This window comes from Glandiceps talaboti, chromosome 10, assembly GCF_964340395.1.
Source record: "Glandiceps talaboti chromosome 10, keGlaTala1.1, whole genome shotgun sequence".
Taxonomy (NCBI): domain Eukaryota; kingdom Metazoa; phylum Hemichordata; class Enteropneusta; family Spengelidae; genus Glandiceps; species Glandiceps talaboti.
This window is the reverse complement of record NC_135558.1, coordinates 5,795,001-5,808,322: the sequence shown is the minus strand read 5'-3', so window position 1 is coordinate 5,808,322 and position 13,322 is coordinate 5,795,001. Positions and strand designations below refer to the sequence as shown.

Sequence of the window (13,322 nt, the reverse complement as noted above, 5' to 3'; positions counted from 1 at the left end):
GAACGGAATAATACTTTTATATTTTCCCTTTTAACTTTTGTAGTCCTTTTTCTCTTACTAAATTTAAAAGTGATTTGGGAGACATTCCTGGTTTCTGAAATGTAAATTTAAGTGTTACATCGACCTGAATGAGATGTTCAGTGGTCCGAGAATATACATATCATTACTTACGGTCATTCAATATCATCCATGTTAGCTATAATAGAATGTATTGTCTTAATACTCCTATAATCGAAGTAAATGATTGGTCAATTATTTTATTAGAAAAGGGAATATGATAAGAGATTGTGAGAGGGCGAGTCAAATATAGATAAATGATTGGAATATGTTACGTGAAAGAAGTTTGATGATGGACCGAATATCTGCTTCCGTTTAGGTGCCATAATACAATTTTAACAAATTATTAAGTAACATATATCCATTCCCTTAAGTGTAACAGTACATCAATATAAACACAAATAACTTAGTTTGAAGTGACTGACTGTGTATACACGATTTGGAGGATAGAATGGTTTATTTTGTCAACCATTCAAACGTGAACGGGCAAAAGAGAAAAGGGATGGCTCAGTGTTATATCTAATACTGATATTAAACAGAGTAAGTGTGTTTGTCAATTGGTTTTGAATCGATTACTTTTAAAGCATAGACGTACAACTGAGAAATCAAAACCGGGGGCTTATAGCACCTTGCTTACTTTAATTTCCTCTGTTATTATTCCTTATTGAAAGCCGGTTTAAGGCAATAGCCAGTAAGGAGGTATTTGAAAAAATTGTGTGATGTTAGTAACTCTTTCATAGTTGCATTACTAGAGTTAACATTTAGCAACCTTAATAGTACAGCTTGTCAAGCAATTGAAAGCATATGGACGTATTTTTTTAAAAAGTTAGTAATGTCCATAATTATGTAAAGTGTTTGAAGGGATGAGACACTCATAAAACTATGTAATGTGCTTGATCATTTGTACACTTACAGGATATATCAACAGTCAATAAAACCCATTTTGTGAATATTTACAATTCGGCGCATAATGTACTTTAAACAGTTTGAAGATATATATTTCAACAGTCATTGTAGAGTTCAGAAGTTGATACTTGGTGATGTGAAACAATTGTCTTTATTTGGTGTTTAGAACTTAATATTGACTGTAACAGGAGACCCATGAACATTGTCATACTATAAAACCAAAAACCAGTTTACTGGTACCATCTCTAGTATTTTTACTGGTACCATTTCTGGTATATTTATAATATATTCATGTTTTCCTACGGTATTTTCGCATATTTTATACTTGCATTTAAATATTATTTTAAATTGTTTCATTTCAGTATTGATTAATTACTTTATAGAAACACTGTAATCACTCTTTTTGAATCGCCTGAAATGAGGTTGGGGGTTTCTTCTCATGACGGATTGCTCGCATTTATTAACGTTAACATTACTACTTCAACATATACAACTTTGCTAACTTCCACTTGTTGTTGTATCCGTCTAGTGAATCCAACTCGTGTTATAAAAACTTAATGTTGCTATCGATTTCTTACATTTTATTCTATAAGTGATATTGTAATACATGTTGCTTTTGCCTTTACAAAATATAGCGTTTGCATTTTCGAAATATACAGAAAAGGACCGTAAGACGCATGAAATTGTAACGCTGTTTTTAAAAGAACACAATACAAGCTGTCACACGCAGCTGTCAGTGCTTTTACTATCTCACCAGGCTATTAGACGTCTGATAAACACTTCAATGAATGGAAACAAAATAAAGATCACGTCTTGTTCTTCAATTCCATACTATCATTGTATCTTTTTTGAATGAAGATGAATAACAGACGACTATCTTTTAATATTTGATTTTAATGTTAGTTTTTTATAAATTGTTTTCCCACTCTGTGCTCAAAGCTCTTTACAATTATTACCCTATAGCAGCACAGCACAACTTTATACTTCCTCAACTCCCTGGAGAGCATGCAATCCATTACAGCCTTTGTAAGCGCATAGGATTAAAGCATTCACATTGCAACCTCTATCCTACCAGGTCCCCAATTATACAGCTGAGTTGACTGGGGTACACTTGTGGTTCAAATCTTGCCCAAGGATTATGCCTTCACTCATCAAACTTAGGTTTATGATTATAAATGGACAGGTTCTGTCTAAGACATGCCAATTCAATGAATTCATCGCATGAAAAATTAACTTGGCATTGCCATCTTTTGGAGACGAAATACGGCCTTTGTTAAGGATAACAGTTAGGCAACATATTGTAATTATCATAAAAGAAGCATTGCTATTATTCCTACCACCCAATTTGTTTTCTAAATTATGGGAAATGTTTGTACTGTGCAATGTCAATCATATATAATGCAAAGTATGGGTAATTACAAGAATGTGACAAATATCTAATATGCTTATTTCATCAAAGAGGTTACATGACGTACTGTCCTCCTTATAAATAATATAAACAGTAAACTATGATACTAAATAGCGCCATTGTGTCCAAACCATTGTTTAATACATGGTATGTTGTGTTATGTACATGAAAGAAGTTTCATTGAATAATAGTTTAAACTGGCACTTAACATACTTTTATTTTCGAACATTTAGCTTTTATTTGGAATCAAGGTAGTTAGACTCAGTGTGAATATATCTCTTGTTTCATACACACATAAGAAGGTGTCATATACTTATACCCATCCGCAATACTAGGTTCTGACGCAAGGGTAACGTTGTATGGATAACCCATATCACAAAGCTAGTACCGATGGAAATAGGTCCATAAGGGTATATGATTTTGAAACAAGAAATATACGTAGTAGAGCAAACTGATATCCCCACCCCCTGATGTAATTAGTTCAGTCTTTCACTATTCTGTATGTAGTTAACCTTATCTTAGAAACTGTGTTTCATGAATAATCAATATTTAACCCAGAGTAAAATGGTGTATGTCATTGTATCCCGTGAATAATATGGTGTATGTGCAGAACGATCTCAAATCAATCATTCACTCTAGTTAGAGATATTCTTCTGTGATTCATGAATAAGGAATTAGAATAGGAGACACGTGTTAATTAGTTTTTGTTTCTTTGAATTCTATAACACAAAAGGTTCACATCAAAATAAATAAAAAACTGACATTTTTCAAAGCCTATATTGTGTGATTAGATATATTTTTCACAGTTGACAAAGAATTCATGCCTTGAAGCCAAATTACTATTCCTTGGAAAAGAGTTTACCCTTAAACCTCGAGTCGTGTTATCCATGTTTGGTAAGTTTCAATCGATCGATAGTGTAATTCTTTTATCTTACAAACGTATCCTGATTCTGTAAGAAATGTATTCATTTCTTTCTTTCTTTCAATTATGATAACCATTTATAATATTTCCTTTTTCTTCAGCTGTTAGCACTAATTGTTTACTTACAGCTAGTATATATTATACGTCACCTGTCACCAATCTCGCATTCTGATTGGTCGAGAGCCCTGCAGATACACAGGCGTATTTTTCACCAACAGCCGTATTTTTGCTTGTATCACGTGATCACTGACCGTCCCCTTGTAAACAAACCGAGCAGACAACTAGAAATACAGCTATAACCAACATTTCCAAATGCCAAATTTATTGTCAACCGTACGAAATATCATCGTTGTATACATTGTAACAAGTTTTTGAACTGTATGTTTTGTGTCAAAGAGAAACTGTCAAAAATTCCATGCAAAACGCGGAACGGCGATAGTCGAGTCCAGATACGGCGAACGCACAGTCGTCACGCGATCGTGAACATGAATTCCTAAATTTATGAAGGATATCAAAATTACCACCACAGAGGGTGCAATATTTGCTTAACTAGAACAACAAAGCATATCACGAACATTTCTGTAAATTTAATGGAATACAGTACGCAAAACAAAGACGCGTTCATTTTTCTGCTGAAGGTTTGAATATATCTTTGAGTGATATGCAAATAGTAAACATTACGTCATACTACTGAGCAAACGCGCACTCTGATTGGATGATAAAGTTAAGGCTGAGATGTTAAACCGCACTGCAGGGAAGTGCGTGACACTACGCTAAACAGTATAACGAGGAAGTGATTTTGTTTTAAAATGAAACAGCATTTTTAGACATTCAAAAATTGAATTTCGTAGTCGCAGGTGACGTATAACTATGTTATTTGCCAAATACTGTTCCACATCTTGCTGCTCGAGGTTATTTTTCCGGTATAACGGTTCGCTCCCGGCTCTCCATTATTACCGGAAAAATTACCTCTTGCAGCAAGATATGGAACGGTATTTGGCAAATAACGGGTACTTATGTCCATACCACATGCGTGCTTATTTACTACATAGTTCTCGATCCTTAGTAGTTCAATAAGACCTAAATACAGTAACCAGTGATATGATATCGTGAACACAAAAATACAGTTGGACAATTTTATTTGGAATCTATACCCATATTTTCACATTTTATTTTTAAGATTTGAACTCCAGTCATCGACTACTAATTGTCAATGTTCATTGTTTACTTTGAAAAAAAGATGCACTTCATCTCTATTTTCCTCAACAGTTCCTGTCACATTTGTTGACATTGTCACTATTTATTTTTGTATTTTTATATTTGTATAATTATACTGTTTTTGCACTCCAGTCAAGATATGAACTCCGGGAATGTTACCTAATCAAAGAGCGAGGTCACTTCCAATTATCCACTATACTGAGAACGTCAGATACACTGAAAGTAAATTGAATATTAAATGTGACAATGTCCTCCAGATAAATGAAATCATGACCGTGGCAGATGTGCCTTGTCATATCTAGTTACCAAATAATAGACATTTTATACCTATTTGTCATTCAACAAAAGCATTAATATTTATATCATATTAGGAGATATTATATATATAATTTAAATTCTTCAAATAATCGAGAGCGAATATTCAATATGTTGCTTCTCTTCAAACTAATAGTTTAAGGCCAAATGAATACTTATAGTTGATATGTTGATTGAAAATTTTATGCATGGTTAAAATGAAACTCTGTAAAAAAAATAGTATTCCATAAACTATCTGATTATTCCTTGACGTTGTTAGAGGCCAAATAGTCGCCATTTATAAGACGTTCAGTATGTGGCCCAGTTTCTGACTGCAATATTCTTATAGCTTGATAATACTAGAGGGTATGTCCTAAAGACGTCACAAAAGCTTATAGGTATGCGAGAATCTAAATATTTACCGCATGCTCGCGCTCATTACCTTGGCAACTACTAATATGTACTGCAAAAACCCTTGCTATGCGCCACCAGCGTTGAGTTACTAGAATGTTTCGAGCCACCGTGAATTGATTGGACAAATATTATATGAGGAAAAGAAAACTGTTGTTTGGCAAATGTCGCACAACAATTTTGATAGAATTTTGAGATCACTAGTCATAATGTCTCTGGCCGTAGAGGAATGGATTGTGATGGATGAACTCCTGTTGTCAACCTCGTTGCCTATTTCAGAATGGCTGCACTACTTAAAAGGAAGCAAAGCTTACACGTAAAATGGCAAGTTGATATATGAATAGAATAGTGTGAAGTGATCAGTTTAATCTAATCCCGTGAATTCAATATTCAATTTGGTAGAAACTCGGCACATTGATTCGAACAATGGAAAGGACATAGCTTAGAGTTCGACACTGAGGAAAGAAAAGCGACACTTGTAGGAGTCCAACCCACGTCCCCTGAATTCTAGAGTGCTGTGACCAACTGTGCTAACGCGTCAACTTGTAGATACACGACGCGTGTGTTGTCCTATTGTGTGTATTTCGATTCCCCGGCAAAGGGATATATATACTTGGCGAAAGAAGAATGAAATTCTATGTATGTATATATATATATATATATATATATATATATATATATATATATATATATATATATATATATATATATATATATATATATATATATATATATATATATATAACTCGGTGAGTATCAATCTGCTATAAGACAGTGCTCTATACCGCAGTGGCAGAGCGTAATAGTTTTGGTAGTACTGGAACTCTTTCTTGGGTGTAACTCGGAGTTTCACGCATATTGCGATCATCAGACACTCTCTGTGTCTGATGATCGCAATATGCGTGAAACTCCGAGTTACGCCCAAGAAAGAGTTCCAGTACTACCAAAACTATATATATATATATATATATATATATATATATATATATATATATATATATATATATATATATATATATATATATATATATAGGGTGTGTGTGTGTGTGTGTGTGTGTGTTTACTCCAGTATACCCATATTACATATACTGAGTTTATATAGAACGTAAACCAATTAATTCAATTCAGTCTGTTATAAATGTGTAGAATACCTTAAAATCATAATATCCTATTTCATTGTAAATCATTTACTAACAGACTATTCACTAGATATTTGTCCTCATTTCTAGGGACATATATTTGATGGAAGCCATATATCATGTCAATTTTATTTTGACATATTGATACTAATTGATTAAAACAGATAGTTGATGAGTGAGTAATGCTTGAAGAACTCAATTACCTGAAAGATATTAATAATGCATGTGATGTGTCAAACTATTAGGCCGTATCCAATGTAATTTCCGTACCAACATTGTATAAATATTAGTAAGTATATAGTGTGATATTTTTAAGTAAGCTTACATTCGCCTATACAGTCCTAAAACCACTGCACATATCCAAAGCTGATAATAACGTAGCGAGATGGCAACTTCACGATTAGTACGTGTGGTGACCATGTTACTTACACTCTTCGGAGCTGAGACTATACACGGAATTTCATCAGGTTGGTATGAATGACAAATGACATTTTTTTGATCAATTTATACTTTGCTTTCGTGACATGACTTTACCCATCACTAAACCATACCTTGCATGTGACAGGTTTTACACATACTTCCGTATCCAGGGACGAAATTGTCGGTAATAGGTAAAACGTTTTTGTATCGGTATTTAAAAGATAGGTGACTCTTTTCTACAAAAGAGATATATAGTCTACTAAAGTGGATGTTTTAAACACGACAAAAGAACTAGTCACGTTAGGTTTTAATACATTGATACATATATACATGCATATCTACCTACCTACCTACCTAGACCTACATACACACACACACACACACACACACACACACATACATACATACATACATACATACATACATACATACATACATACACACATACATACATACATACATACACACACACATACATACATACACACATACATACATACATACATACATACATACATACATACATACATACATACACATACATACTTTCATACATACTTTCATTCATATATATGTATATATATATAATGACTAGTATAATGTTATCATATAAGTGTACATGTATGTATGTATGTATGTATGTATGTATGTATGTATGTATGTATGTATGTATGTGTGTGTGTGTATGTATGTATGTATGTATGTATGTATGTATGTATGTATGTATGTATGTATGTATGTATGTATGTATGTACATGTATGTATGTACATGTATGTATGTATGTATGTATGTATGTATGTATGTATGTATAAAAATGAAGGGATAAGGAGATGTGACTGTGTGTTACGCTATTGCCTCACTCTTCATCACTGTAGTTCTGCATATTGCATACACACACACACACCCACACACAAAAACACAAACACATGGTAGTTCTATATATGTAAGATAATTAGATTCATTACGAACTAATTTCATCTATGTTTATCTTTCGCTGCAATTCCATCATCTTAATCGTTAGTTCCTATTAAATTGTCAAAGAGTAATTATTAGTGTAATGTTATCATATTGATAATTATTATTATATAGTATCTATTATTGGTTATTATTGACATGTAATGTGTATGTAATAATACTAATTTGACTTCCAATGCATAGTATTCAACTGTGCACATGATGATGACGTCATGCTCGTAATGGTGACGACACGCTACGCTTCAGATTATATTCAAAACAAGTCTTTTACATCTTTGTTTTCATTTCAATCAATTTATAAAAAATCAATAAATCCTAGAATGTTCCTTCTCAATTAACATTACATAAAACTAAATTTTCCTGGGTGACAGCGAATTCACACCACTACTTAACTATAATATTATCATAATCGTAGTTAGAGTGTTGTTTGTGACAGTAAGTTAAATATTAATTCATGTGCCATGATTGTTAGCGTTAACATTCGAATTCACAAGCTGAAACTTACAGAGTATTACAAAAACAGCAGACAAACTGAATTGAGTAGGCCTACTGAGGTTGCCCAGCTAAGCTCGAGTGAAAAGTCTTGGCTACTTGAAGAAACATTCCTCTTTATTATAGATGTACTAAAGAAACTGGCACAGACAGACAGACAGACAGACAGACAGACAGACAGACAGTATTATATAGTGTGTGTTTATGTCTGAGTCTGTGTCTAGTCTGTGTCTGTGTCTGTGTCTGTGTCTGATACCAATTTTAGTAATACAGTCATAACAATAAGATAATATCTCTTGTACCCTTCGTAGCTCGTATAAAATCGTCGGCAGAAGATCACCTCATAGAGGATTTATTTAGCAACTATTCCTCAATGAATCGACCGTTAGATGCATTACATGAAAGAGTTGGTATACAGTTACTGGTGACTTTAACACAATTGATCGATGTGGTAAGAGACAAAATATATACTAAATCCATATTGGACATGCAACAATGGATGTAATGGATGAAATAACCCATGGCTTGGATATGTAGAACAGCTGAGACATGTGATCTCTCTAGCACAGAAAGTTGTGCTGAATTTAAAATTATCCCCAAAACTATTACGTCATTAGTTCCGTGATAAGTTCAAACATTCAAAATTGCCATTATTTTTTCCTGATTAAAACATACTAAACTTGCAGAGGTGTAGCTATATAATTGCCAAATATTTCTTGTCATTCAGCCGTAAAATACTCGCGACCTAATGGTTTGTTACTACTCGTAGTGACAAGGCACCTTAGGTCACTCGTAATTTCCTTGGCTGAACGAGGAGAAATATTAGGGAATAATATTTAATTTTGTTACAGGACGAAAAATCCCAAACGATTAAGTCAAGTATATGGGTGCACCAGGTGAGGGCATTTGGTATGATTTGTGACTATTTAATCAATTTGATAATAGGGAACTTGCAAACCTGCCATGTTGAATTAGCATCATGGGAAATGTGATAATAAATACTAATCAATTAGTATTGTAAACAATGTTGATACATTGTTTGCAACCACGAATAATCAATTCATAGTCACCCTGACTATTGTGGGAGGTTTTTTATCAGTAGCTCCAGATTAGGTATTACGATAACCACAGATAATCCCATACTCCTTTGCGTCTGAGCATGCTCAGTCTGGATTGCAAGTTCTCTATTACTCGACATGTACGTGATAAAGACGTGTAAGATAATAATGGAGATGGGGGTCGCCTTGGGTTGAAACATGTGTTTCAGGGTAAATATTGGCGAATACGTTGATGACCTACCCTGCTATGCTGTCATGGGTAATCAATCAACGGATGCGATCTTATCAACTATGAAGTTGACCTACATAATGACAATTATGACGAAGGTTGGACGAGGTTTTAGATTGATCTTGTTATACTTACAAATATAGAAATTGCCAATATGTACAAATGCCATGTAGTTATAATGAATTAGAACTTGCAAGAATGATTTATCGTCTTTGCTTCGTTGTTATTTTTCAAAATAACATCCGTCAATGCTAGAATTTCATGTATCCCAACACTTTATTATAACATCGCCTCATCATTCACCCTCTTTTTATCATTTAATTTTCTATGAATTTCTCTCAATCCCTATTCCCCCCTCTCTCTCTCTCTCTCTCTCTCTCTCTCTCTCTCTCTCTCTCTCTCTCTCTCTCTCTCTCTCTCTCTCTCTCTCTCTCTCTCTCTCTCTCTCTCTCTCTCTCTCTCTCTCTCTCTCTCAGATATGGCATGATTCAAGACTTGCATGGAACGAAGCAGATTATGATGGGTCGAACCATATCACCATTCCTATTGGAATTTTGTGGACTCCCGACACTTCCATTCTTAACAGGTATATGCATAGTAATTGTTACGGTATTCTATCCGAAGAAAGATGGTTTTCTTGTCATAATATGGAATTTACAGTAAAAGTTGGATGATCCATAGAAATTCGAAATTACTATTTTCAACGCTTCTTTAGCTTGAAGAGATATTGCTTGCTTGTATCAAAAACTTTATCACTAACATTTGCTTTTTTTACTGTTCAAGCCACTCATGATCGATATAATGTACGTAACTAACATAAAATGATATCTATTCTCCTGTATTTCATATCCACAGTATTGACAACGGTTTCAAAGGTTATCCACACGTAAGCATTGAAGGTCAAAACGTACATTTATTCAGCAACGGAGTCATCAAGAAGATAACACCATTGATAACAAGTACACCGTGTCCAATGGACATCACTCATTTCCCCAGTGATCACCATCATTGCATTATAGAATTTGGCCTCTGGGCTTATGGTGACGCTCAAGCTATGCTTCAAATTGTAAACGATTCTGTACTGTTCGAAAATCACCTACCTAATGCAGAATGGGATATTCTAGGGACTGAAGTGACGTCAGTGCCAAAATCGTTCATGGCGAAAAATAGAAATTACACCAGTATAATTGCAACACTGCACATAAAGAGGAAACCACTGTATTATATTGTGAATTTGATTATACCTTGTGGGTTAGTATCGATCCTAACGATGGTAGCTTTCTATCTGCCATCAAATTCACCTGATAAAGTGAATCTCAGTATATCTCTTTTGCTGACCATCTACGTCTTCAACTTGCTGGTCATTGACCTTTTACCCGTGACGTCACAACAGTCAACTTATTTAACATTATATCTGTTGTATATTATGAGTCTTATCTGCGTTTCTGTTGGATTGACAGTGTTTGTCTCTCAATTCTACACGAGTTCGACTGATTCGGAACCAGTACCAGGATGGGTCAAAGACCTATTTTTTGGAAGAATTGCAAGTATTTTACACGTCAAAATTATTGATAAGAATGCAACAGCAGGTTTTAAGGAAAGCTCTCCACAAAACAAGGACGAAACGAATGATTCTCTGTTACTCTCTTCCAATCAAAATTGCCAAAAGTCACCTGTTCTCGCATATTCGAAATCACTAGTGTGCAAGCAACCGCAAGGTCGTTCAAAAACGAGGAAGAATCTATACCCAACAAGAACGTTTCAAAGAGGGAGGAAATTCCGTGAAAAAGTTCTGCTGTTACTGGATAAAATGGTAAAACGTATGGATGAAATTGTCGTTGTCGTGGCTGCATCAGGGGATAATCAAAATAAGGTAAATACAATCGCGTTTTTATGTACAGCCACGCTATTTAAGATAGCAAGATTGAATGAATATAGTATCTTGTGACATTAAATGAAATTGATTAACTTAAACCAAAATACAGACATCAAAGCATTGGAGTTCGCGTCTAGTTGCAGTACGTTTATATCGTTTAGACTACATATAACAAGAAATTCGATCTTGCTATCTTAGTGTAGAATGTGCAGTTTCTTATTGGTTTCTGCATGGTTGTATCAAACAGAGCAAGTGAATACTAACATGGAACCACCTCCACCACCATCACCACCACCACCACCACCACCACCACCACCATCATCATCACCATCATCATCATCATCATCATCATCATCATCATCATCATCATCATTATCATCATCACTATCATCATCGTATCCACACTGTCAGGTTCTAACATTATACGACCTCTGCCCGAAAGTTCACATTTCCGTCTTAATAATTGTAAAGAAATCGTTATATTCAATAAAATACTTTTCCTCTTTCAGGTATCTGATGAATGGGCTACCTTGGCACAAGTGTTGGATCAGATCTTTCTTGTTCTGTTGTTCCTGGCAAATATTATTGGAGCAAGCCTTGCCTTATATCATATCACGTGATTCTTTAGAATGTGAGCAACTCACATTGATATACTTCAGAGGGAAAACACACCAATTCTCGTGAGATGTAAACCATACCAATTCTCGTGAGATGTAAACACATCAATTCTCGTGAGATGTAAACACATCAATTCTCGTGAGATGTAAACCACACCAATTCTCGTGAGCTGTAAACCACACCAATTCTCGTGAGATGTAAGCAATTACTAAGAGTTTCAGTGTCGTTGTTATGAATCTACAGAGACTAACATCAGCTGACTGAAACAAATTGTAAAGGAAATGAATCGAGGGGGCGTTACCGGCGACCTGTATTATCTATTAAAATACTACGTCGTCTTTTGTCGAGATGACTTGATGATGTTCATAGTGTAGTAAAGTTAATACATCAGATGAAATGAGTTTAGAGCCATGTTTAATGGAATCAAATGTAATTATTCAGTTAATAATTAACGTTTGGTGTATGGAATTTTATTTATATTAACAGTCTGGATACATTAATGAAGCAAATGCAATTTTGTGTTTGTTGTATTTTAAACGACACTTATCCACATGTAGTGCCAGTAATTATGTAGATGAAAATGTTGATCTAAACTTTGGCTGACATTCTTGCTCACATACTTCTGCTGAATTAAGCAACGAAATAACGAATACGTTTTGGACAGTGCCGTAAAGAGGTACAGTATGTAGTTTACGACGTTTCTTTTGGAAGGCCGAAAACCAACGCATTACAAATTCACCACTGGTGGTGGCGATTTCCGAAATAATCTTCACATTGATAATCTTGCCTAGTATATCGTAAAATTGAACATATCGATTCCCATTCTTGTACTTTCCCCTAATAATAATATATTATCATAAAATCTTCATATCACTTAATTTTTATGATATTTACACCACAGAAGAAAAAATGGAATATAAATGGAAAAATACAAATGGAATACATTTCAGATACTCCTTGCAAAATTAAAAAAGCTAAATTATTCTGTGTGCATGCAGAGAACAACCCTTCAGAATACACTATCCGTATATAGTCAAAAATGATATATCTTATCATTATTCTAGGATTGTCATTATATCCTTCAAAGAGAACAAACATGGCTATATCATGATTACACAACTGTCAAAATAAATCTTCCCGGATCATGACACTTATTTTCTTCCTTGCATTTAAAGGGCTAAGGAAATACAAAAAATGTCCTAGTATATCAATATGTAAAAGCACGTTATGTCGAAAGTGAATCTTTTCTGTTCATTTAAAAACTACAAATCACCATTTCAGAAACGTTCAAGCTGCAT

The 13,322-nt window shown here is 34.2% G+C and overlaps 1 protein-coding gene across 1 annotated transcript; it reads left to right on the top strand.

The window, feature by feature from the left end:
* Nucleotides 1–6,740: 6,740 nt before the first annotated feature.
* LOC144441304 (neuronal acetylcholine receptor subunit alpha-6-like) lies at nt 6,741–12,026 on the top strand. The gene is made up of 6 exons (XM_078130862.1): nt 6,741–6,822; nt 8,555–8,694; nt 9,095–9,139; nt 10,013–10,116; nt 10,386–11,403; nt 11,916–12,026. Exons 1-6 carry the CDS (start codon nt 6,741–6,743, stop codon nt 12,024–12,026), a joined length of 1,500 nt encoding a protein of 499 aa, XP_077986988.1.
* The last annotated feature ends 1,296 nt before the right edge of the window (nt 12,027–13,322 follow it).